The sequence below is a fragment of the Erythrolamprus reginae genome, chromosome Z (genome assembly GCF_031021105.1).
Source record: "Erythrolamprus reginae isolate rEryReg1 chromosome Z, rEryReg1.hap1, whole genome shotgun sequence".
In the NCBI taxonomy this organism is placed as follows: domain Eukaryota; kingdom Metazoa; phylum Chordata; class Lepidosauria; order Squamata; family Dipsadidae; genus Erythrolamprus; species Erythrolamprus reginae.
Window position 1 is genome coordinate 74,162,010 of NC_091963.1, and position 27,561 is coordinate 74,189,570.

General features: G+C 47.7%; 1 protein-coding gene across 3 annotated transcripts in view; it reads left to right on the plus strand.

The window, feature by feature from the left end:
* The window catches only part of LRRFIP2 (LRR binding FLII interacting protein 2), a 366,589-nt gene that overhangs the window by 55,315 nt on the left and 283,713 nt on the right, over positions 1–27,561 (plus strand). For all 3 annotated transcript variants that reach the window (XM_070726340.1, XM_070726338.1, XM_070726339.1), the window contains exon 2: positions 5,269–5,417. In XM_070726340.1, the coding sequence (XP_070582441.1) occupies positions 5,328–5,417 (90 nt within the window). In that variant the 5' untranslated portion in view covers positions 5,269–5,327. The remainder of the gene's footprint in view (positions 1–5,268; positions 5,418–27,561) is intronic.

Sequence of the window (27,561 nt, forward strand, 5' to 3'; positions counted from 1 at the left end):
AGTTGCCGCTTTTCTCAAGGGTTTTGGCACTCTTCCTTAACAATACAAAGGACACAACAGGGGGTCTTTCATCTATTATCCACAAACAACGATCGATCAAATGGAATCTCTTCACTTATTTCACTCCAAAAGCTTTCACCGCCGTCCTCTCACAGCTTCCTTAATGGAGTCGGAGCGTCACAGCTTCAGGCCGATCTGCAGATCGGTTCTTCGTGCGCTGGCAAAAAGGGTTTCCCTGCTTCCCGGTGGGTCCGCCAATCTCCCTCAGGTACACAAGAAGTTCCTCTATTAAATCACCATCTCTCCAGGTCAGTGATCGCCGTTAGGCACCAAAAAACACACGAAAGGCCAGGACAACCCCCGGAGAAACGGAAGGCTGCCTGGTGACAGGTTGACACCAAAAACCGGAAGTCTCTGCAAAGATTTCAACAGCCGTTGCAAATAAGTTTTCCCCCTTCTCTTCTGGGACATTTTGTAATCTTAGATAGAAAGAAGCTTTTTCAAACTCCAACTGGGCAATAGCTGCTTCCAGATCCTTATTTACCCTTTTAAGTTCTTCCTCATTTTTATTTAATCTTAATTTGTTAGCCTCTGTTGTTTCTTCAACCTTTTGTATTTTAATTTCCTGCTTATCCACTTTTTTTTGACTCCCTCTATTATAGTATTAATTTTAGCAAAATTCTCACATACTTCTTCGAATTTTTTTTGTGTCTCTAAATGATTTTTCAAAATTGTTTCTTGAGTTTTACTTGAGGCTTCTTGCTGCTTAATCATAAACTCTTGTATTTTGTCTAAAGAATTCTGTAAGCTTTGTAATGAGGGGGTCTGCTCTTTGCCCTCTGTAGTAGTGATATCAGAGGCTGAGGAAGATTTCTGTACTACAGGTGATAACAGGGTTAAATTACTTCTCTTCATTGATTTGGTTATGGTTTGTTGAGTTGCCATTCATAATTTTTAACCTTTATCTTTCTTATATGTATCACTCTGTTATTTAGTATTCAATATTCAATATTCGATCACCTCTTAACTACTATCTGCCAATACCAATCTGTTTTAAAACGTCGCCGCCGGCATGGGGGGCTTGCCAGCACCCCCCGGACCCCCAACCTGGGTTTGGGGGGCTGCTAGGAAGCCCCCCATGCCGGCGGCGACGTTTTAAAACAGCCGCGCGGCTTCCCAACTGAGTCCCGAAGACAAACGTCAAAGGCGAACTTCCGCGTTTGTCTTCGGGACTCATTGGGAAGCCGCGCGGCTGTTTTAAAACGTCGCCGCCGGCATGGGGGGCTTCCTAGCAGCCCCCCAAACCCGGGTTGGGGGTCCGGGGGGTGCTGGCAAGCCCCCCATGCCGGCGGCGACGTTTTAAAACAGCCGCGCGGCCCCCAATCTTCGGCTCCTCGCTAGCGGGCAGGCAGGCGGCGGACAAGCCGTTCGCTGGCGCCGCTCGCTCGCGCTTCCCAACTGAGTCCTGAAGCCAATTCGCTTCAGGACTCAGCTGGGAAGCGGCGAGAATGAACGGCGTGGGCGGGCGAAGGGCGGGTGAGCGGCAGCGAGGAGTTTGCGTGGGCGGTGGGAAAACTCCTCGCTGATGCCCGCCGCTCGCCCTCCCGCCAGCAAGAGGGGGAAGACCTAGGGAAGCCGCCCAGCAGCTGATCTGCCCGGCGCCATCTACGCATGCGTGCCCATGGAAAAAAGGGCGTGCATGCGCAGATTGTGTTTTTACTTCCGGGTTGCAAAATCACCATATAGCCATTTCGCAATGATCGGGATCGCAATACCCGGGGGATCACTGTATATATTTAATATCTGTATCTTATATTCAATATTTACTTATATTTATATTATGTAATTGTGGTTGATATATAATAATATATATATGATATATATTGGTATATTCGGGTTTCTTCCCGTGTAGGATTTGGAAATTTCTGGCGAACATTTCGACGAGGTCCCACTCGTCATCTTCAGGCTGGTGTTTCTGTCCTTGTTCTAGGGTGAACACTGCGAGACCTGAGCTGCCTTCCTTCTATAAATACTGGTGGCTGGGTGTGGTTTGATGGCTCAGCAATTGCCTGCTGTGTAGAAACTTCCTGGTGAGTCAGTGGGGTAACATCAAACCACACCCAGCCACCAGTATTTATAGAAGGAAGGCTGCTCAGGTCTCGCAGTGTTCGCCCTAGAACAAGGACAGAAACACCAGCCTGAAGATGACGAGTGGGACCTCGTCGAAACGGCGCCAGAAATTTCCAAATCCTACACAGGAAGAAACCCGAATATACCAAGACTGTCATACCTGTACCCGTGAAAATCTACGAAAACACACACACACACACACACACACACACACATATTTAAGAGAATGGGAAAAGAAAGGGTAGAGATAGAATTTCTTAAATAATAACCTTCAATTCATTAATTAATTCCTTAATCTCATATTATTAAACAATATTATATACAATTAATTTTTCCAAGAGCAAATAGATAATAAAAATCAAGAATATGTTGACATCAATTCATTGGGTAGTGATGTTATTAATAATAATAATAATAATAATAATAATAATAATAATAATATTCAAGTCCATATATTTATAGTTCAATCCAGTCCAAATATTTATATTTCAGTCTAGTCTTCTATTTTCATGTCCCAATCGCAGCCAATTTATATTAGTTTTGGTTTTCAGTTGTTGTTTCTTAAATTAAGTTTCTATCTCAGTTCAATATATTCCAGTAGATTCCACGTTATTTATCCAATGTTCAAAGGTTTAAAGGAAAGTTTAATATAGTAATACCTGAAACAATAATAATATTATTCATACAGTACCATACGTTTTCTTCTTATGTCTTTTGAAGGGCTCAAATGCGAAGTCTGTCGAAGAGCAAACACAGCAAATGTAGTTAAATGTATTTAAATGACGTGGTTAATATGGCGACTATTCCTGTCTTCTCTTTCTCCGTATCCTTGAATAAACCTTCAATCATCAAAACGTAATATCCGTTCTAAAGATCTGAATGCTAGAATCCTGGAAGTCGCAGTTTCACTCCCACTTATAAATATAGTTAATGTTCACAAATCCACCTCTAAATTAATAAATCTTCTCTCTTTTGCTTCCTCCCGAAACTGCATTCGTCTTGTATGTCGCCCTTTGCTGTCTCACCAAGCTCCGATCTCCGATCTCACCAACCTCTGACCTCCGATCTCCGATCACCAAACGTCCAACTTTATTTGTGTCGTTGCTCAAGCCTCTTAATTGCCGTTTGTTTAGATTCGAGCTTCTCTGTCTTCCAAGATTTTAAAGTTATTAGAAGCATAGAAGAAGTCTCTGAAGAAATTTTTTTTTTTAACGTAGATACCGATGTTCACCATTCTCTTTTCTCTTCCCTCCCCGCTGTCTACGAGGCGGCCATGTTTATGGGACAGCAAACGCTGGCTTCTTCTCTGTCTGGTCCTGGCGGTCTAATAGCTTATTCCGACGAGGGATTGCAGTCCTCTCACCGGGCACAGCATAACCATTCCTTACGATACCCTTCTCTCCCGGATGGGCATCCGATTTTAAACAAAAAGACAGAAAAAGTCGTTCTGGGAGAGCAGCGGCTCACCCTCCAGCTCCGCTCCGACCAAGCCCCGCCTCTTTCTTGTTTTCTTCATTTCTCCTTCCTTCCTTCCCTCTTTCTTTCCTTGTTCCCGCAATATTTACATCCTTTCTTCTTTCCATCCTTCCTTTCTTGTTCTCTCCATTTCTCCTTCCTTCCAACTTTCCTTCCTCTCCACTTCTCTCTTTCCTTCCATCTTTTCCCTTTTCTTTCTTTCTCTCCACTTCTCTCTCTCTTTTCCCTCTCATTGTTTTCCTCCAGGTCTCTTTCATTTCTGTATACTTCTCCCTCCCCCTTCTCTCTCTCATTTGTTTCTCCTCCACTTTTGCTCTCATTTCTCTGAAGTTCATGTCATTTTCTCTCTCTCTTTCCTCTCCCTTTTTCTTTTTCTCATTGTAATCCAGAAGCAAGGGCTGCAGGACCCGGAGGGAGGCATGGGAAGAGGCAGGCTCTCTTCAGTGCGGGGTGTGGCTGCGGTGGCAGCAACAGAGCCCGGAAGGCAAAGGAGGAAGAGGAGGAAGAAAGGCGACCTTACAGAGGGGAGCCAAGGAGGAACAATCCATACTTTAGTAAGCTTTCCCTGCTGGATGGTCAATCTTTGCCTGCTGGATGGCGATTGAAAGTGCGGGTCGCTCCTTGGGTCCCCTCTGTGAGGTTGCCTTTCTTCCTCTTCCTCCTCCACCTCCTCCCTTCTGCTGGATGGCTCTTGACGGGTGCCGAGAGGAGGGTGGCAGAGGAGGCCGGCCCCTCCCTGAAGAAAACGGCTCTTTGCCTGCCTCTGCCGCTGGCACCACAGCCTCACCCCCTATCGGATCCAGAAGAAAGCCTGCCTCTTCCTGCGCCTCCCTCCAGTGTGTGAGTGGCATGCTCAGATGTGGCAAGATCCCTGGGGAGACCCAGGGAGGTTCGCCGGCCCACCTACGCTTACACCTTGCTCTTCTTTCCTTCCTTCTCCCTCCAGGTCTACTCTCATTTCTGTGTACCTACTGTGTACGCTTGGAAAGCAATTAATGTCTGCACCCCGCTATGCATGGTGGGAGAAGCCAATGTTTAGACCCCTGCTTTAACCCGGGGCCCGCCCCTAATATCGCTCCGCGCATGTGCAGATGGAGCCCCTCCGCCTCGTCTTACTCAACCAGCTGATCTTTGTCTATTGCACTGTTGCCCATGTTGTTGCCACATAGGAAGGAGTGACACCCAGGGGTTTTTTTTGGCTATATCCATGGGGAACCCCTCCCTTTTAGGCAGCTGCTTGAGGCGGACAGTGATTCAAACGGCGCAGCAACTGGCCACACACCCGACAGCTTGGGAGGGGCAGATCAGCTGTCCGGCCGCGCACTTTAGAAGGGACTCTGGTCATCTGTATTGTTTGCTGTTTTCTAGAAGGCAAATTTCTGGGAAGCAGATTTTTCGCCCTTGTTTTTCTCCCCCAAAACCTAGGTTTGTCTTACACTCTGGTGTGTCTTATATTCAGAAAAATATGGTAGCTTGTTTAGAAAACATAAATTTTGCCAAATGTGTGGATCCTAAAATGTGTATTTTGTTTAGAAAATAAAGTATAAACTATGAACAGCCTCAGGAAATTGATGAAAAATGGTTTTCAAGCTATAGATACATGTATATGTATATGTGTACATATAATGAAAGTAATAATTTGATACTTTTTCTTTGTTTCAGGTTTAGGTTCTTGGATTTAAAGTAATACTGTGAGAAACTATCTGACATTTTACATAAGCATGGGGACCCCTGGCTCAGGAAGGAAAAGAACTCCAATGAAGGACAGATTTTCTGCAGAAGATGAAGCCCTAGGTCATATTGCTAGAGAGGTTGGTAAATTTATTCACACTTAAGTGACAGGTATAACATGTCGGGATGTTATTAGTATGTTATTACAGTATAGATAATTATATTTACTTGAACAATTAATTTGAAACTTAACGCAATAGTATATTCAGAAAACATACTGTAATCTTTATCGTCATGCTTAGCAATTCGAACACAAAGATTGCTGCTCTCCTAATTGTGTGACTGCAGACCACCCATCTAGAGCAGAGTTTCAAGTGGCTCTTGTTGTATGAATCATTTAGCAAATCTGCACAGTGACATGTACTAGTTAGAGTTAAACAGAGAAAGAACTCTTAGTGAAATAATTGGTCCTTGTATATATAGATAAACAACTAAATATGAGATTAGTGTTTTGCAAAGAAATGTAAAACGTTTGTTTGTTTCTTTGTCCGTCCATACATCTGTCCATCTTTTCATTTTATTGGCTTCCCATCTCACCATAGAGTAATTCTGGGCGGCTTACAGTTGCATCCAAACTGAAACATAAGAGATTAAGAACAAATGCGAAAATGAAAGATACATATTGGAGGGACGGAAGGGAGGGAAGGCAAGCTGGTTTCTGTTCATTACTCAATCTCCATTGAGCTGTTCCTCCACTAGGCCCAAAGCCGACTGGCAAAATCTCATCTTGAGGCCCTTAGCAAAAATAGTGGAGGGTTGGGGAACAATCTCACATCTGGCAAGATGTTCCAGAGGGTAGGAGCAGAAGCAGAGAAGGCCTTCCTCCTTGGCCCCATCAATGGAATAACTGGGCTGATGGGACCCACAGCATGTTTCCTCTGCTGGCATGACTGGTATGGGCCAATCCCAGTGGGATGAGACAGTCTTTCAAGTAATTTGGATCCATGCCATGAAGGACTTTAAAGGTGATCACCAAGGGTGTCAAAGTTTTGACTAGCAAATCCAACCAATTCAGCACCCAATTCAGAGATTTTCAGCTTTCTCAAACAACTTCTTTATTGAGTATATCATTTTGGCATGGATGAGAATGGAAGCCAGCTCTAAATATTTCCAGCAGTTTCAATATAATGAAAGAATAGATAATTCCCTCCTCTTGGTCACAGGTCACATTGTCCAGCTACCGTATTTTCTGATGTATAAGACGCACCCTTTTCCTCCCTAAAAGAGGCTGATAATTAGGGTGCGTCTTATATTCTGAATGTAGCTTTTTTCTCCTAGCCCTAACTAGCTGCTAACAATCTTCCCAGCTCTTATCTTGCAGGCTCTTTCCTTGTTTCTCTCTGTAAAGAATGTTTTCCAAGCCCTAAGTGTTTGCAGGGTTTTTTCCATTACTCTAACTTGCTCCAAAAGAAGTTTCTTTCCAGCCCTAACCAGGTGCTAACAATGTTCCCAGATTTTACCGGCTTACAAGCTCTTTCAATGTTACTAGCTGAGAATAAGAATGTTTTCAAGTCCTGTCTTTGTAGGGTTGTTTTTTAATTGCTTTACTTGCTCCAGATATTTCTTTCCAGCCCTAACCAGGTGCTATTAATGTTCCCAAGCTATTTCATTGTTTCTCTCTGTGAAGAATGTTATTCAAGCCCAAAATCTTTGCAGGTTTTTTTTTACCATTGGTCTAACTTGCTCCAAATGTTTCTTTCCAGCCATAACCAGGTGCTAATGATGTTCCCAGCTCTTACCCGCTTACAAGCTCTTTCATTGATACTCTGGACTGGGCCCAGAGGGAGGAGTTCCTCTCTCTGAAATTTGCCCAGCTGGGTTTCAGGTATGGCATCAGCCTCGACACCAGGGAAGGGGGGGGGAGGAGTGGCTATTATAGCCAGGGAGAGCCTTTGCCTGTGTAGACTCATTGCTCCAGAGATTGCGGGTTGGGAGTCCCTCTTAGTGAAGTTGGACTTAGGGGTTCAGGTGGGCTTGTTACTCACGTACCTGCCTCCCAGCTGTGTGTCAACAGCCCTGCTTGTGCTGCTCAAGGAGGTAGCCAGGCTGGTGGTAGGATTCCCCAGACTTATTGTCTTGGGGGACTTTAACCTACCGTCGCTTGGCGAAACCTCTGGGTTAGCATAGGAGTTCATGGCCACCATGAGACCCATGGATCTGACTCAAGTAGTACAGGGTCCAACTCACGAGGGGGGGGGGGGCACGCACCTGACATGGTATTCCTCTATGGGCAATTGAGTAATGGTCTGCGACTAAGGGGCTTAGAACTGTTGCCTTTGTCATGGTCAGACCATTTTCTATTGCGTCTTGACTTCCTGGCTCCAATCCTTCCCCGCAGGGAGGCGGAACCGATTAGGCAATTCCGCCCCAGACGCCTGATGGACCCAGAGGGCTTTCAGAGGGCGCTTGGGGTTATTCCAGATGCACTCGTCCACAGTTCAGCAGGGCCTCTTGCTGAGGCCTGGAACAAAGCTGCAGCGGACGCTCTCGACCGGATTGCACCGTTGCGACCTCTCCGCGGCACTAGACTCTGCAGAGCTCCATGGTTCAACGAGGAGCTCCGGGAGTTGAAATGCCAGAAGAGACGTCTAGAGAAGCGATGGACGAAGAGTAAGTCCGAATCCGATCAAACACTTGTAAGCGCCTTGATTGCATCAGCGGAATCCCGCCCGGCCACTCTGTTTAGGGTGACCCGCTCCCTTCTTAACCTGGGGGGAGTTGGGAAGCCCTTGCAGAGTAGTGCCGAGGACTTTAACATGTTTTTCACTGATAAAATCGCTCAAATCCGAGTGGACCTCCACTCCAATTGGATAACAGAGTCGACTGACAACGAGTTAGTCGAGGTGACTGGGGCCCGTACTTGTCCATCTGTCTGGGAAGAGTTTGATCTGGTGACACCTGATGAAGTGGACAAGGCCATTGGAGCTGTGAGTTCCGCCACCTGTTTACTGGATCCGTGTCCCTCCTGGCTGGTCTCGGCCAGCAGGGAGGTGACACGGAGCTGGGTCCAAGAGATTCTCAATGCTTCTTTGGGGAGGGGGTCCTTTCCAGATCCCTACAAGGAGGCACTTTTGCGCCCCCTCCTCAAGAAGCCTTCCATGGACCCAGCCATTCCTAACAACTATCGTCCAGTCTCCAACCTTCCCTTTATGGGGGAAGGTTGTTGAGAAGGTGGTAGCGCTCTTGCTCCAGCGATCCTTGGAAGAAGCCAATTATCTATGCCCTCAGCAGTCTGGATTCAGGCCCGGCTACAGCACGGAAACTGCTTTGGTCGCGGTAATGGATGATCTCTGGCGGGCCCGGGACAGGGGTTTATCCTCTGTCCTGGTGCTTCTTGGCCTCTCAGCGGCTTTCGATACCATTGACCATGGTATCCTTGTGCACCGGCGGGAGGGGTTGGGAGTGGGAGACACTGTTCTACCTCTCCGGTCAGTCACAGTTGGTGTTAGTGGGGTGTCAGAGGTCAACCTCTAGGTTCCTCTCTTGTGGGGTGCCTCAGGGGTCGGTCCTCTCCCCCCTGCTATTTAACATCTACATGAATGATAAGACGGAGTGGCTGTGGGTTTTGCCTCCCAGGGACAATCCCATCTGTCCGTCCATCACCCTGAGAGGGTCTGCAATGTGGGCATCCTCCTCGCTCCACAGCTCACATTAGAGAAACATCTTTAGGCTGTGGCAAGGGGTGCCTTTACCCAGGTTCGTCTGGTGCACCAGTTGCGGCCCTATTTGGACCAGGAGTCACTGCTCACAGTCACTCATACCCTCATCACCTCGAGGCTCGACTCCTATAACGCTCTCTACATAGGTTACCTTTGAATAGTTTTCGGAAACTTCAGATTGTGCAGAATGCAGCTGCGAGAGCAATCATGGGCTTCCCTAAGTATGCCCATGTTACACCAACACTCCGCAGTCTGCATTGGTTGCCGATCAGTTTCCGATCACAATTCAAAGTATTGGTTATGACCTATAAAGCCCTTCATGGCATCGGACCAGAATATCTCCGGGACCGTCTTCTGCCACACGAATCCCAGCGACCAGTTAGGTCCCACAGAGTTGGCCTTCTCCAGGTCCCGTCAACTAAACGTCATTTGGCGGGACCCAGGGGAAGAGCCTTCTCTGTGGTGGCCCTGACCCTCTGGAACCAGCTCCTCTCAGAGATCAAACTTTCCCCCACCCTCCACCTTTCATAAGCTCCTTTCAACCCACCTGTGTCGTCAGGCATGGGGGAATTGAGATATTCCTTTCCCCCTAAGCCTATACAATTGATGCGTGGTATGTTTGTGTGTATGTTTGGTTTTTAATAAGGGTTTTTTAATTATTTTAAATGTTAGATTTGTCATATGCTGTTTTATTATTGTTGTTAGCCGCCCCTAGTCTATGGAGAGGGGCGGCATACAAATCTAATAAATAAGTAAATAAGTAAATAAAACCCTAATTAACACAATCAATATAAAAGTCTTGGTAGGGTAAGACTTCCTGGAGAGGTTTGTTCAAGTGTGAAGAAAAAAGTTGATAGGATTAATCATCAGGTTTAGCTGATGTTCTGGTCTTGCTGGCTGCTCCGAGAATATGATCTTTACAGGCTTGTACTTATAATAATGCTTCTTTATTTATTTTCTTCCACATTAGAATTTGTCAGTATACATCTCCAGCATGCGAATTGCATTCCAAACTCACAGGCTAACTACAGAGTCATAAATTATTTCTAAATGAGCAGACCGTTGGCTTCAACCATTTCTTTATCTCTTCTCCCAAGCCCTGTAGAACTCCGAATCATTTTTGTTTTGTAATTCCATCGTCATTTTGGATAGTTCAGCACAATCCATATTTTTTGTGATAATATTTATAGTAGTAGGGATATTTTCCTGTTTCCAATGTTGGACATAGGTAATTCTCCATTGCCTCTGGAAGGAGAGCCCAACATGGGTTATTAACCAATCCTATTGGTAGAGACTGAGTTAATTTAAATAATTAACAGTCACCGCCCCCTTAGCAGCCCCCATGAGCTCAGTTTTAAAAACTCAGTCTCTGAGTTGAGTTTCACTGAGTAGTAGAAAGTTGAATATTAAATGCATTTTACCTTTGTAATGTTTTCTTTTTCTTGTCTTTTCTGCAGGTGAAGGAAGACCATCAGGAAGGGGTCTCTGCCCTCCGCGGGCACCGCCCCCACCGATTTCTTCTCGGGGGCCCCTTCCCTCAGAGGGTACTGCCCCGATCGAGGAGCAACACAGCCTGGTGTCCCTGGCCTCCGAGGCCAAACCTGGCTGCGAGCTGAAGGTGGGGGGGGTCTGCCCCCCCCCACTGGGAAGCTCGAGGAACGGAGTTCCTGAAGAGAAATGACGGTTTGGCTGCTTGCCAGTGCCTCTCAGCTGTTCGGCGGCTGAAGTGATTGCCGCCGCCGCCGTTGCCTGGCCGATTTGCGGCTTTTTTGAGCTCCAGCGGAGAGCGAAGAGAGGCTGACCGCGGCATTGCCTGCCCTTCCCAAGGAGTCTGTCCGCTTTACAGAAGGGAGGACACAAGCGCTAGAGAGGATTGCCTCAGCGTGCTGCCATTTTGGGGTGTTTATTTCCCGCGCTCACCATGATTGTCAAGGCGGGAAAGTTCCTCTCCGCCCAGTTGATGGGTGCGAAGAACAGTTGGGCTATTCTGCGCATGCGCAAGCCCTCAGAGGCCCCAGTCGACATTTTCACCTTCTGTGATAACGAGTGCTTTGGTTTCTATAAAGCTCCGGTGTCGTAAGGCTATATTTGTGAGTACTATGGAGGATCATATCCCTGAGAAGGTGACCTCTCCTCCTAATGCCCCTAAGGACAAAGTCAAGTCCAAACCCAGGGATAAAGCCAAGGCCTCCCAGGTCTCTTCATCCTCTCTCAAGGAGGCAGAGAGGCGTATCAAGGCCTTAGAAGAAAAGCTGGATGCATCCCTCCACATTCCGGTGATGCCTGCGATGCCTTCACATTTGCCCCTGGCCAGAGACTCCCCAATGTCTCAATCTGTCATGAGGCCTGCAGAGACATATTCAGAAAGAGTCTGGTCTCCAGACAGGCAGTTTGTCACCATGTCTCAGGTTCTGCCTTCTCCTGGCCATAGTGGGACCAGGCCAGACTCTGCAAGTCATTCTTTAAGGAGCACGCAGGGCCACTCAGCTACCTTTATGCCCACAGTGGCTGGGTTGCGAGCACAGCCTGAAACCTGGCACCAGATGTCCCCTACCCTACAAGAAATGATCACAAACGCTTACTCTCAGGGGATGGCGGTGGGAGTGAATTAAGTTAGCCAACATCCACGTCCAGTTCCATCCAAAAATCTCTGGTCTGCACCAGTGTTCCCTCTAATTTTATTTGGGGGTGGGCGGAGAAGTATAGTGTCTGAGCGGCAGTCCCTTTGGGACTGGGCGGCACAGAAATAATAAATAAACAAACAAATAAATAAACAAACAAATAAACAAACAAATAAATAAAAAAACCCACCCTGTTTTGCTTCAGAGAATTTCAAAATAAAATACTGTACTGTGTGTCTATAACAGTGAGCCCATAATAGGGCAACTCTCTCAATATCAAAATAGGCACTTAAATAGTTGAGCTAGTTTCAAACTAGATTTTGATTTTCTTTCTCTCTTCTTTACTCCCATTCTTTTTCTTTCCTCTCTTTTTTCTATCTGTTTCTCTCTCTTCCTCTCTCTCTCCTTCCCTCTCACTCTTTCCCTCTCGGCTTCTGGGCAGGTTTGGAAAACTCTGAGTTGATGATGATTTTTAAGTGAGCGATTGCTCACTGCTCAGCTTAGAGGGAACTATGGTCTGCACCCCCCCTTGGGTTTGGGGTCTTGGGCTGATGAAGCGTCCCCTTTAGATGACATTGAGAAGGACTATGAACTTTCAGATGATGAAACACCTCCTAAACAGCCTGTAGCGGCTGGTTTGTTCAAAACATCGATTTTTAGGATTTTGCTTCACAAAGCCAAACAAGCGGTAGACTTACCAGGCCCTGCAAAGCCAACTGAAACTACTGATGGGGCAAAACCGTCTACCATCTTATTTAAAGAGCCTCAACCCGAGTCAGACCACATACCTTCCTCAGAGATTTTCCGAGAGAGCATTAAACGTCCCTGGCAGCACCCAGCAGTGGAGAGGAAATTTTACACCTTTGATGAGGAGGTGGAAAAGTTGCTGGAATTTCCCCCGATTGATCAGCCAGTGATGCAGCTGATTTCTAAAGCCTTGGTGCCTTCGGAGACAGGCAACAGCCTAAAACCGGAAGACAGGAAAGCAGAGGTTCTGTTGCAAAAGATGCATCAGATGGCTGGCTGGGGGTTTAGGGCGGCGGCTGCTGCATCCTTCTTCAACAGGGCATCAATCGTTTGGCTGTAGGAGATGCAAGCCCGCCTCGGTCCAGAGGACGGTCGCTTACGCCAAGGCCTAGGGAAGTTACTGGTGGCAGCTGAGTTTTTGGCTGATGCCACCCTCCATGCAGCCAAGTTCTCGGCAAGGAGCATGGCAACTACCCTTTCCTCCAAGCGCCTCCTGTGGTTGAGGAACTGGCCAGCTGATTTGAAATCAAAATGGAACCTGGCCTCCTCCCCCTTTCAGGGAGACAAACTCTTTGGGGAAGCATTAGAGCCAGTCCTCATTGAGGACAAGGATAAGAGGATATCCCTCCCCAGAGCCTATAGACGCCGGGACCGTTGAACTACCCCCTATCCTCGCCGGCAGCCCTTTTGGTGGGACTCCTCATCCACTACAAGTCAGATTACCAGACCATTTCCTCAGAAACAATATAATCAGACCGGGTTTAGAAGTGACCGAGTGCCCTTCCAAAATCGACAGAGAGGTTACCAACAAACGAGGCGTCCTTTTTGAGGCAACCAGAGGGGCTTCAAACGTACTAAATGACTCAGCACTACAGCCCATAGGAGGTAAGCTTCAATCTTTCCAGGCCTACTGGTGGACTACGTCCTCCGACAAATGGGTGCTAGCCACTATATCCCAGGGTTTACGTTTGGAGTTCCTCCAGCCCCCACCAAACCGCTTTGTTCAGTGTCCAGTTCTTCGGGATCCACAGAAAAGAACACAGCTTCAACGGGAGATCGCTCATCTCTTAGAGATTCGAGCAATAGGAAAAGTGCCCTGTCACGCAGAAGGTACAGACTTCTATTCAAGAGTATTCCTCGTGCCAAAGACATCAGGAGGTTTCAGGATGATCCTCAATCTGAAGCACTTAAATACCTTAATAAAATACAGAAGGTTTCGGATGCATTCCCTCCAAACCATTCTGCAATCCATCCGACAGCAAGATCTCCTGACATCAATAGACTTAAAAGAAGCCTATTTACATGTGCCAATTATACCAGCACAATGGAGATTTCTCCGATTCTACCTGAATGGGTCCCACTATCAATACCGGGCTATGCCGTTCGGGCTGTCTTCGGCCCCCTGAACATTTACCAAACTGCTAGACATCCTGACAGCCCACATCAGATCTCGTGCCATCCGACTGCTGGCGTACCTGGACGATATCATCATCTTGTCCAGGTCCCCGTCCCGGGCACTGAGAGATCTAGCATTCACAAGACAGACTCTAGAGTCCCACGGATTCACTATCAACGAAGAGAAGAGTCACCTTCTTCCTACGACCAGACTGCTGCACCTGGGGTCGATCATCGATACATCCACAGGTACCGTGACATTGTCCCCAGAGAGAATAACAAACATTCGACAGTTAGTAATCCAGCTGCGACTCCAGCAGCGGGCACCTCTGGCCTTGCTTTCCAAGGTCTTGGGGACTCTAGTATCGACTATAGGCATTTTGCCTTGGGCTCGTCACCATATCAGGGTCCTCCAATGGTTCCTTCTTCCAGCTCAGAAAGTCAGGATGAGTCCTTCGCAAAGGAAACTACGGATTGCGTCAGAAGTCAAGGAATCATTAAAGTGGTGGGCCTCCCCAGCTCTTCTCCAGGGCTCACTCTTTTGCAACCGAGACCGCCTGATCCTCACGACGGATGCGAGGGTGTCCGGCTGGGGGGCTCACATGGGCCTTCACATGGCCCAGGGACTCTGGTCTCTGGAGGACCTGATTCCCGTCAACATCAACTACCTCTAACTGAAGGCAGTCTTCCTTGCCCTTCAAGCCTTTTCACATTGGGTTCAGGGCAGGCATGTGCTAGTATTAACCGACAATGTTGTGACCAGGGCCCACCTGAACCATCAAGGGGGCACGAGGTCGCTCCGCCTGATGGTTGAGTCCGCAGCCCTTTTCAACTGGGCCAAGACCCACTTGGCTTCGCTGTCGGCAGAACACATTGCTGGGACCAGCAACATACAGGCGGACTGGTTAAGCAGGTCCACTCTGGATCCCTCAGAGTGGAGACTGGATCCAGGATTATTCCAACAGATTGTTCATCGTTTCGGTACTCCATTGGTGGATCTCTTTGCGACACAGGTCAACACTCAACTGGTAAGGTTCTATTCTCATTTCCTAACACCAAGGGCAGAGGGGGGTCAATGCTCTCTTGTCACCATGGCCCCTAGGCCTGTTATATGCCTTTCCCCCGACATGTCTCATACAGAGAGTACTGGACAAGGTAATTCAGGAGCGAGCAGAAGTGGTCATAGTGGCGCCGTACTGGCCACGACGTCCATGGTTCGCCGATCGCGTAGTCTTATCAGTGTCCCCCTCCTGGAGGATTCCAGAGCAGGACATTTCTCTCAGTCAGGGGTCCATTCATCACCCGAACCCCCATTGGTTCCAGCTAGCCGTATGGCATGTGAGCGGAATAGACTGAGACAACAACAGCTACCGGATATGGTCATCGCCACAATGCAGGCAGCTCGGCGTCCATCAACAGTAAGGATTTATCAAGCAACGTAGGCAGCCTTTTGCAAATTTTGCTTCACCCTTCAATGTGACCCAAAGGAGGCTTCCATAATTTCAGTACTGGAGTTCCTCCAGACGGGGATTGAGCGGGGCTTGGCCCCTAACACCTTGAAGAGGCAAGTAGCTGCACTCTCGACCATAATTCGTTTGCCGGAATCTTGCTCTTTGGCTCAACACCCGTGGGTGAGGGATTTCATCAAGGGTGCTATTAACACACACTCCCCTCCAATAAGGAGATTTCCAATGTGGGATCTTTCCCTAGTGCTGCGTGCACTTACAGGACCTCCCTTCGAGCCAATGAGGACAATCCCAATTCGGCTCCTCTCTATTATAAAGACATTGTTCTTAGTTGCTATAACATCAGCACGTCGAGTCTCTGAACTATCGGCTCTGTCGATTAGACTGGACTTGTGTGTATTTCATCTGGATAGAGTGGTGCTGAGGTTGGACCCTTCATTCATACCGAAGGTAAATTCGGGGTTTCACCAGAAACAAGAACTCGTTCTCCCGGATTTCTGTACTCATGGTCAGCACCCTTCGGAGCTCAGGTGGCATAAGATTGATGTTAGGAGAGCCTTGAAGCTCTACATTAGAAGGATAGCATCATTTCGGAAGACAGAGGTTGTTTGTGTCTTTTGCCCAGAGCAAGATGGGCCTTGGGGTTTCTTCACAATCCCTCAGTTGTTGGATTAGGGATTGTATTGAGGCTTATAAAGCAAGATCCCAATCACCTCCGGCTGGAGTGATGGCTCATTCAACCAGGAGTGCAGCTACATCGGCAGCTGGTCGACACAAGCATCTATAGAAGATATTTGCCGTGCAGCGACTTGGATTTCTTCCTCTACCTTTATCCGCCACTACAAGGTGGATTTCTTAGCTTCGGCGGAGGCTTCCTTTGGCAGGCGTGTCTTGCAGCGAGTGTTTTCCATTCCAACGACCTTGGCACAGCCTTTTCCCATCCATGGGATTTGATCTTTGGTATATCCCATGTTGGACTCTCCTTCCAGAGGCAATGGAGAAGAACCGTTGTACCTACCTGAATGGTCTTCTCAGTGCTCTGGAAGGAGAGTCCAAACCCAGGTCGCCGGAGTATTTGGGTTGTTAAATGTTATACGTTGTTATTGTTTAAATAAATTCTTGTTGTTTTTTCACATTGTCTTCGTTTTTAAAACTGAGCTCATGGGGGCTGCTAAGGGGGTGGTGACTGTTAATTATTTAAATTAACTCAGTCTCTACCAATAGGATTGGTTAATAACCCATGTTGGACTCTCCTTCCAGAGCACTGAGAAGACCATTCAGGTAGGTACAACGGTTCTTCTAGCAGCTGTCAAGATTTGAGTAATAAGGTATCTATCTTCTTTTGTAACTTTTTGCCTGAAGATGCCTAGCAAGAATAGTTCAGGTTTAGGTAAGATTGTTATCGATATTAGATTAGATTAGATTTATTGGGTTTATATGCCGCCCCTCTCCGCAAACTCGAGGCGGCTCACAACAATAATAAAAAACAGCACAGTACATAATACCAAATCCAATGCCCACCAATCTAATTACAATTTAAAATTAGTAATCTCATAAAAACAGTATATATAAAAAACAGGCACACAGTCAAATAGCAAAACAACATGGGCAAGGGGGAGGTGTTTTAGTTCTCCCATGCCTGACGGCAGAGGTGGGTCTTAAGGAGTTTACGAAAGGCAGGGAGGGTGGGGGCAATCCTAATCTCAGGGGGGAGCTGGTTCCAGAGGGTCGGCCCCCCCACAGAGAAGGCTCTTCCCCTGGGTCCCGCCAGATGACATTGTTTAGTCGACGGGACCCGGAGAAGGCCAACTCTGTGGGACCTAACCAGTCGCTGGGATTCGTGCGGCAGGAGGCGGTCCCGAAGATATTCTCCACTTGCACTGCTTCGGAGAGTCCAACATGGGTTAATCTTCAGCCTAGCTGGAAGGGACTGAGTTAAAAATTAGCATAATTTACTGGTCCAACCCCCATGCTGTCCTTCCCGGGTCAGTCTAAAAAACTCAGTCATAGTGTAGGGACACATGAGTTTTTCCTCCTAGGACTCTTAGAGCCTAGGAGTGGTTTTAATTGTTTTTAATTGATTTTAATTGATTTTTAATTGTATATTTATCTGAATTTAACTGTTTTATTAATAAATATGGTTAATGATTTTTCTCCTTTCTGTTTATTTTTCAGAATCATGGAGCAGCTCACCTCGACGTGATTGGGCCACTACTCTGTGGAGTATTGCCCTTACATCGTCTTCCCCAGGTCGGAGCCTCTTCCCTGCGTGGGTACAGCTCCCAAGACCGGGTGTTGCCAGTAATAGAGGTCCCTGGCCTGCGCGGCCATACCGTCCTTTGGAGCGGTTTTTCTGGACAAGGCAGGAGGAGATTCAAATCTCCCGCCACAAACCGCCAACGACAGAGGTCCCCGGCCTGCGCGGCCATACCTCAGGGCAAGGCGTTTTTCTTGCAAGTTGGGCCAGGGCGAAGCAGGAATTTGAATTTCCCGCCCAAAAACGCCGCCCAGGATCGGAGCTATTCTGACGATCCCCTTTTGCCGCCTGAGACGGCTATGTAAGGGAGCGGCCATTGAAACATGGCGCGGCACGCAGGGGGCCGCCATTTTGGGGCAGGCAACTTCTGGAATGCCTAGAGAGGCAGGAAGAGACCGGATTTCCTGTTACACAGGAAGAGGACGGATAAAATAAACGGTGGCCATTTTCGCTCGGTAATACTTGTTTACAACAAAGGAAAAAGTTCTTTTCTCTATCTTTGCGTTGTGGAGGCTCAGAACTAATTCCCCAATGGCTGATCTTCCACAGCAGGGGACAGCAGAGCCCTCAACCGTAAAAGCCAAGGAGAAGACTCACTCCTCGAAGGCAAAGTCAAAAACCTCTCAGTCATCATCTGGATTAAGAGAGGCCGAGCGTCGAATTAAGGCATTGGAGGAGCAGTTAGAGGCTCAGAAACAAAGCAATGCCGCTTTGTCATCAGTGCCAGGTCAGAGTAGGAGCATGATAACTGGGACCCCCCCAAGACTCCCAGAAGGAATTGGTTTGGCCACGGACAAGGAATGGTCTCCAGATAGGTTTGGGGGTCCATCCCAGGTGGCAGAATCTATGAGACCTGAGGTTACCAGACCACCCTCTGTTTCTCCTGCATGGCACATGGCATCTCAACCATTGCCTACAGCCACATTTACCCCAACAGCTGCTGGGCTCAGATCATCTCCAGATACCTGGCAACGCCTGCCACCAGCCTTGCAGGATATGATAGCTTCAGCATATTCGCATGGCATAGCAGCTGGGGTACAACAATACACGGCAAGTGCACCCCCTGCCTCTCCTCACCCTCTTCCTCCTCCTTCCCTGCAAAGGAATATTTGGGCAGCCCCAGCCCCCTCGTCACCTGCGCATGATTCATTCCTTGAAGATCCTGCGTTCAGAGGTCAGGGATCAGAGCCAGATGATGGCCTGTCTGAGGATGAAGGGGCACCCCCGGAACCACCAGCGTATACAGGTCTCTTTAGGCCCGCTATCTTTCACGTACTGCTGAATAAGGCAAAGATGACTGTGGCTCTGGGTACCCCTGAGAAGCCCACAGATCCAGCATCAGCTCCTCCTCCGGCCTCGAGGGTGCTCACGGAGCTCCAAAGGGATGCTGACCTTATACCAGCCCCTAAACTTTTTTTGGACAATGTGCAGAGGCCTTGGCAATATCCAGCAGCTGCTCTAGGCCCAACAGCCTCTGAGCGTAAGTTTTACGCATTTGAGCCAGAATTGGAAAAGTTGCTGGAATTTCCATCGGTGGATGCTCCAATTGCAGCCCTAGTATCTAATGCATTAGTCCCTTCCGATGTGGCAGATGGCCTAAAACCGGAGGACCGGAGGGCAGAGGGAATAAATAAAAAAGCTCACCAGATGTCGGCATGGGCCCTCAAAGCGGCTTCGGCAGCCTCATTTTTTAACAGGGCTTCGGTCCTTTGGCTCCAGGAAATGCTCTCGAAGCTGGGACCTGAGGAGGGTCGCTTAAGGCAGGACCTTAACAAGTTGCTAGCTGCTGCGGAATTTTCGGCGGACGCCACTCTGTCAGCATCTCGTTTCTCTTCACGAGCCCTAGCAGCAAACCAATCATCCCGACGCTTACTCTGGCTGCGGACTTGGCAAGCTGATGCCAAGTCCAAAGGGCGTCTAGCCTCGGCCCCATTTGATGGGACAAGATTGTTTGGGGAATCTCTTGACAAGGTCCTTGTGGAGGACAAGGACAAGAAGAAAGTCATGCCTAGAACTTACAGAAGGCAGGAAAGACGCACCGCTCCATATTTTAGGCGCCAGCCCTTTCGGGCCGAATCTTCCTCCTCTGCACCCCAGGCTGGAAGATCATATACCCAGGGGTCCTACTCCCAACTGTCCTACAGAGGGGACAGGGGTAACTTTGGAGATAGGAACAGGCAGTTCCAACAAACAAGGAAGGCCTATCGAGGTTCCAATAGAGGAGGCTTTAGAAGGAACAAATGACTTTACCAGGACAGTTCCCATAGGAGGGCGGCTGCAGCACTTCACCGCCTTCTGGGCATCTATGTCCACCGACACTTGGGCTATAAATACTATAACTCAGGGACTCACCCTGGAGTTTACCCTGAAACCTCCAAACAGATTTCTGGAATGTCCGGTACTTTCCAACAACCACAAGCACAACCTCCTTTACCAAGAAATTCATCATCTATTTCAAATCAAGGCCATCGAAAAGGTTCCATCGCACCAGGAAAAGCAGGGGTACTATTCAATAGTGTTTATAGTACCCAAGGCCTCAGGGGGTTGCCGCCTCATACTCAACCTGAAACAGTTGAACCTATATATAAAATACCGCAGGTTCAAGATGCACTCTCTAAGGACTATACTAGCTGCAATACGTCAACAGGACTGGCTGACGTCAATAGACCTCAAAGAGGCATACCTCCATGTCCCAGTGCATCCAGATTCCAGGAAATACCTCCGGTTTTGTTTCGAAAACCACCATTTTCAGTACAAGGCCATGCCCTTTGGCCTATCGTCAGCTCCCAGGACTTTTACAAAGTTGTTGGACATCCTCACCGCAGAGCTCAGGACACGTCCTCTACGCCTGCTGGCGTATCTGGACGATATCATCATACTGTCCAGCAGCTCCAGTCGGGCACAGCGCGACCTGTCAGAGACTATAGAGACCTTGGCGGAGGCGGGGTTCTCAATCAATTACCAAAAGAGTCATCTCATACCGACCAGGTACTTACCCCACCTAGGTACCAACATAGACACCATGGAGGGCAAAGTCTCCCTGTCCACAGAGCGCCAGGTCAAGGTCAGGGCGTTGATCACAGAATTGCAACGCAGCCGTACAGTAACACTAGCATTTCTGTCCCAACTGTTGGGAGTTCTCATATCCTGCATAGACATTGTTCCCTGGGCCAGGCTTCATGCCAGACCACTGCAGTGGTTCCTCATTCCCTTTCAACAGAACCGGACCAACCACTCTTCCAGATTGGTGACAATTTCACCAGAGGTGCGCCGATCGCTCCCATGGTGGAAGTCGTCAGCGCTACATCAGGGGTCGCCATTCCTGCTACAACAGGAGGTGACAATAACTACGGACGCGAGTCTCTCAGGTTGGGGAGCGCACTCCAAGATAGGGATGGCCCAAGGACTATGGAGTCCAGAGGACCTCGCATCTCCCAACATCAATTACTTGGAACTCAGAGCGGTCCACCTGGCTCTCCGACACTTCACGGGCCTGGTGAGGGGCCAAAATGTACTGATACTTACAGACAATGTGGCGACAAGGGCACACATCAACCATCAAGGCGGCACAAAATCAGGTCGCCTGATGAGAGAATCTCAGTCCCTGTTCAGGTGGGCAGAGCAACATCTCGCATCCCTACGAGCGGAGCACATATCCGGCACCTCCAACATACAGGCGGATTGGCTCAGTCGGACCACTATCGACCCGACAGAGTGGAGCCTGAGCTCAGATCTTTTTCTGGACATTGTGCACAGATTTGGGACTCCGGAAGTGGACTTATTCGCCACCTGCCACAACAGCCACTTACCGAGGTTCTTCTCAAGGTTCCCATCACCAGGTGCGGAACAGATCAATGCTCTAACCTGCCCGTGGCCAGAGGGTCTGCTGTATGCATTCCCCCCTGTCTGCCTAATACCGAGGGTAATACACAAACTATTACAAGAACAAGCAGAAATTCTTCTGGTGGCTCCTCACTGGCCCAGACGCCCTTGGTTTGCGGACCTCATGGACCTTTCAATTTCTCCCCCTTGGCGCATTCCACATCACAAGGTGGTACTGATGCAGTGGTCAATTTGTCACCCAGACCCCCAGTGGTGGAGTCTTGCCGTGTGGCACTTGAGGGGGAGAGGTTAAGGAAGGAACGGGTTCCGGATAAAGTGATATCCACCATACAGGCGGCACGCCGTCCTTTCACGACACGAATTTACCAAGCTACCTGGAGGGCTTACTGCTCCTTCTGCAGAGGTCGCAATCAGGATCCTCAATCACCATCAGTGATCCAGATTCTGGAGTTCTTACAAGCCGGTCTGGATAAAGGATTGGCTCCAAATACACTTCGCAGACAAACGGCGGCTATTGCCACAATACTTAAGTTGGACTTTGCTACTCCAATCTCCCAACACCCATGGATTCGGGATTTTATTAAAGGGGCAGCGAACATCAGACCTCCTACTATACACCGTTTCCCCACATGGGATCTGCCACTAGTGTTGCAGGCCCTCACGGAGCCCCCCTTTGAACTCTTGAGGGAGATACCGCTGCGTCTGTTATCACTAAAAATGGCTTTCCTCACAGCAATCACATCAGCAAGGAGGGTCTCCGAGCTCTCAGCCTTATCAGTACGACCGGACTTATGCATCTTCCACACCAACAGAGTGGTCCTCCGACCTGATCCAGCCTTCTTACCTAAGGTGAACACGGTTTTCCACAGATCTCAAGACATTGTGCTGCCGGACTTTTGTGCCCAGGGGCCTCACCCACTGGAACTAAGATGGCACAAGTTGGATGTTCGACGGGCCATCAAACTTTATATTAGACGGACTAACACCTTTAGAAAAACGGAAGCCCTATTTGTCTCATATTTTCCAGCATCTATGGGGAGTAAAGTTTCTCCCAAGACAATTAGTTGCTGGATTCGTTCCTGCATCATCACCGCCTACAAATCAAAGTCTACACCGATACCAAAAGGCATCACAGCACACTCAACAAGGAGTGCGGCCACTTCAGCGGCCTGGACGACACAAGCCCCGATCGACGATATTTGCCGGGCGGCAACTTGGGCCACGCCTAATACATTCGTTAAACATTACAGATTGGACACTTTCGCTTGTGCCAAAGCAGCCTTTGGACGCAGAGTACTGCAGAGAGTTTGCACCGATACTGCGCCCCTGGTCCAGCCTTCCCCCCCCTAATAAGTTAAGCTTGGGTATATCCCATGTTGGACTCTCCGAAGCAGTGCAAGTGGAGAAGAACCGTTGCACTTACCTGAACGGTCTTCTCGCTGCACTGCAAGGAGAGTCCAAACCCACCCGGCTGTTTGGGCCCAGGGTCACAGGGTTGTCATAGTTTGAGTTACTTCCAAGTTAGTGGATTAATAAAGTTCTTTGGTTTACTATCACTATGACTTCGTTTTATTGTAAGACTGACCCGGAAAGGGCAGCATGGGGGTTGGACCAGTAAATTATGCTAATTTTTAACTCAGTCCCTTCCAGCTAGGCTGAAGATTAACCCATGTTGGACTCTCCTTGCAGTGCAGCGAGAAGACCGTTCAGGTAAGTGCAACGGTTCTTCTGGTCCGGTGCCATGAAGGGCTTTATAGGTCACAACCAACACTTTGAATTGTGACCGGAAACTGATCGGCAACCAATGCAGACTGCGGAGTGTTGGAGTGATATGGGCATACTTGGAGAAGCCCATAATTGCTCTCGCAGCTGCATTCTGCACGATCTGAAGTTTCCGAACACTTTTCAAAGGTAGCCCCATGTAGAGAGCGTTACAGTAGTCGAGCCTCGAGGTGATGAGGGCATGAGTGACTGTGAGCAATGACTCCCGGTCCAAATAGGGCCGCAACTGGCTGTCATGGTGGCCATGAACTCCTGTGCCAGTCCAGAGGAACCGCCGAGCGACGGCAGATTGAAGTCCCCCAGGATGATAAATCCGGGGAACTCCACCGCCAGCCCGGCCACCTCCTCCAGCAGCACAGGCAGGGCTGTTGACACGCAGCTGGGAGGCAGGTACGTGAGTAACAAGCCCACCTGAACTCCTAAGTCCAACTTCACCAGGAGGGACTCGCAACCTCTGGAGCAATGAGCCTACACAGGCCAAGACTCTCCCTGGCTATAATAGCCACTCCTCCCCCCATTCCCTGGGGTCGGGGTTGGTGCCATACCCGAAACCCAGCTGGGCAAATTTCAGAGAGAGGAACTCCTCCCTCCGGGCCCAGCCAGGTTTCGGTCACACAAGCCAGGTCGGCCTCCTCATCCAGGATCAGATCCCGGATGAGGAGAGCTTTATTTACCACCGACCTGGCATTGAGTAGCAACAACTTGAGCCCAGGGCCAGAATTACACTCATCACCAGTGCCTTGAGTTAAGCTCATGGAGCCTGAAGAAGGGATCGCTACTAAGCAGCGATCCCTCCTTCCCCTGGAACGGCTAGCTCCATGGCTTCCGCCATACCTGCCTCTCTCCAGCAAGACCGGGATATTTTGACCCTCTGCCACCCCAGAGATAAGTGTCCCCTCCCCTCCTGCCCTTCCAGCGTCAGGTGTGCCAAAAATTCCATTCATGTCATATTCATTCATTTCATACATATTATAATCCCACCCACCCACTCCATTCCATCTATCACCCCCTCCCATTCATTTTCATTCACAGTATTCCATTCATTCCAATAATTACTATAATAATCCCATTCATTCATGCCATCACTACCATCCTCCCATCCACTTAAAAATCCCCACAATAATTTAATTAAAAAGAGTTAATATAAAACTAACAGTTCATATTATTACAAATATTAATTATTAAGAAATATAGATAAATATAAGTAATAAAAATAAAAATATAGGTAGAAGATATTTCAACTGGTCAGTTAATTAATCAATTAAGCCAAGTTCATATAGATATCATCCAGTCTAAAAAGGTGAGTCCAAGGGATGTATGATGTTATTAGTAGGACAAACAGTCCTGAGTATAAACTCTGTCCTCTGTCCTCCCAGGCTTTCTCTTTGCCACTGTCGTTGTTATCAGCTTTCTCACCTCCATGGCAACCCCGGTCTCTCATGGGTCGCCCCAAATGTCTACCAGTACCTCTGCTGTTATTTGGGAGGTATCTCTGTATCTCCTGGTCTTCAGTTATAGCATCCAGCAGCCACAAGGTTTTCATACTGTCAGTTTCAATCTGGCAGTCTCTTTCTCTTTATGGCTTGGTCTATGATTTTTTTAAACCTCTGACCAGAATTTTTTAGCATATATACAGGTCCACCATAGATGATAGTAGGTTCCTTATAGTTTTTTGCATTTCCAGCAGGTAGAGGGTATACTAGGTTACATTTTTGAGAGTCTAGCCAGTGGAAGGTGCCACCTATAGATCATTTTAAATAAGTTTTCTTTGTACGATGTCACGAGCGTCATTTTATAATTAATTTTATATATTTTTTCCCATTCTGAGAGGTTTATTGTGTACCCAAAATTTTGTACCCATGCAATCATACAGCCCTTAAGTTGTTTCTCTATAGTAGTTTTGAGTAAGTTAAAATTTTTGAGGAAGAGAAAACAGTTGGGTAGGTAAGTGATTTGTTGGGAGATATCCATTTCGGAATTGCGAGATAGTGATTTTTAAAAATCTGGTACCATGTGGATATTAAAGCGTTTCTTATATAATGGTGTTTAAAGTAGCTTGGGATTTTACTCAATTCCATTGTTAAGAATGAATGCCATCCAGACTGCAAATCGAAGCCCTCTAGGGTCAGTAATCTTGTGTTTTGGAGGGTTATCCAGTCTTTAATCTTTATTAAGATGGCGGCTTGGTAGTACAAGTAAAAGTTAGGGAGGCCAAAGCCTCTAGATCGATGGTCCTGCAGGTTTTTCAATTTTATTCTTGCCCTTTTTTTTGACCAAATGAATTTTCAAATTATCTTATGCAAATGTTCGAAAAATGGTTTGTTTAGTTTAATGGGGGCTACTTGAAATAGGTATAGATATCTAGGGAGAATGTTTGATTTGATTGCGGCAATCTTTCCCATCAAAGATAGTTTTAACTTTGTCCATCTTGCTAAGTCTTTTTGTACATCTTGTGTAAGTTTGTGTAAGTTGTCTTTTTTCAGGCTACTACAATTTGCGGAAATCCAGATACCTAAATATTTAATTTTTTTGACTATTTTTAGGGTAAGAATTTGTTCTAATAGAGTATTTTGTTCTTTTGTCATATTTTTGGTTATAATTTTGGTTTTGTCTACGTTAATTTTAAGACCAATTATTCTCCAATCATTGGAGTAGCCCACAGACAGTGGGTTGACCTCCGTCCATCAACCAATCAGGACTGAGCCCATGTTATAAAAGCTCAAGTTCTGTCAGTCTTCCCGCTTTTTTCCTCAGTCCTCAGCACGACGTATGTGGTCAACTCACTAGCTGTCAATTGATTCTATTTTCTTCCCTTCACTTTCCAGGTAAATTCCTTTTATTTCAAAAAAAGCCTCCCTGAATTCCCTTCGAGCCGCTGCCTCGGGAAGGCACTGAAGGACGACGGGAAGGTTTCCCTCCCAATTTTCGTCTGGGCCCAGATCCTTCTGCCGCTTTTAAAAACGATCTATTTCTTCCGATTTCTGGAGCCTTTGTATAACCAGGCGGGGGAGGTAATTTGATTCAATTTTGCAGCCCAAATCCTTCCCGTAGGTGGTTTTGAGCTGGCGAATGGAATCGCCGAAGCGGGCATTGGCCCGGAGAGGCAATTCTCAGCAATATTTCCTTTAGGCTGCGATCTCCTGGCTCCCTCATTGACTTGTTTTTTAGCAGCGCTTCCCAGCTGATCGACTCCGGCGGCAGTGCTATGCGCCGTCCCCTCAGTGTCTGCTAGAGCTGTTTATTTCTGATTAAATTTGAAGGACTTGACACGAGGGGTTTTTTTCCCATTATAGTGGCTAAGCCGAAATTGCCTGTCTTAAGTTAATAGAACTCAGGGGAGTGAGTGGATTTATATATTAAAAAAATTAAATAAATGGCACTTTACCTTGTGGCCATACTGATATCACTGTTGCAATACTATTCACTGAGGCCTATTTAACTGAGACAATTTAGGCCTCTCGCTTAGGCAGCCATTTTAATTCTGATCCGCCATTTTGTCTGGGCCTATTCTTAATTATTCCAGTGACAGCAACCACTGTCACGGAGAGCAGGATTTTGGGGTCCCCTTATCTAACACTGAACGGGATTCTCATTCCCCTGGCCCTAGCAATGTGGGGTTTTCTTTTGCGCACTCAAGAAAGAGAGCCTTTAAGGCTAAGGAGACCAGGCCTAAGATAACCAAGGCCTCAAAAAAATCCGAGATCAGGATGCACAAGGCCTTAACAAAACTTTGTGATAAGGCATCCAGGACTGATGTGTGCACTGAGGTTGCAGCTCCTCTTTCTGACCAGGCAGATTCAGTTTTAATGGAATCCCGCAATTTGGCCCTGGCAGACTACGATATTTGGAGGGCCTCAGGTCAAAAGTCCTTAAATGTTCCCTTTCCCTCTGTACCTCCTGTACTTTCTCTTCCCTCTGCTCCTTTTCCCTCTTCTCAGGCCTACTCTAATCCTGCTATAGTCCCTACCATGACCTATCAGAATGTACCAGGTACTCAGGGGTTGCAGGATCCTGCCAATATACAGGCCATTATCTCGGCAGCAGTCTCCCAGAGCATGTCTCAATGCTTGCAGATGATGAGGGGGACCCAAGCCACTATCCCTGGTGCAGTCCAACCAGTTCCTTCGGCAAGCTTTTCGAGCCCTCCTCAGGCCCAGGTTATTCAGACCCTGCCTCATATTAATTACGCACCAGAATTTCGTGGCACAGTAGAAGAGGAGGATAGGGGGCCGGATTTGGAGCTATCCGACGATGAGGGTATTCCCCCGGAACCTCCCACTATTCCAGGTCTCATCCTTATTCTGCTCCTTGTTATTCAAGGCTAGGAATGCGGCTAAATTGGCTACAGCAATTCCTTCGGCCCCTTCGGGATCAGACATTAACCACCTCTTTTCCCTAAACACCTCAGAGGCTCAAATAATCCCTTGTCCACCTCTATTTGTAGTCAGTCCAAC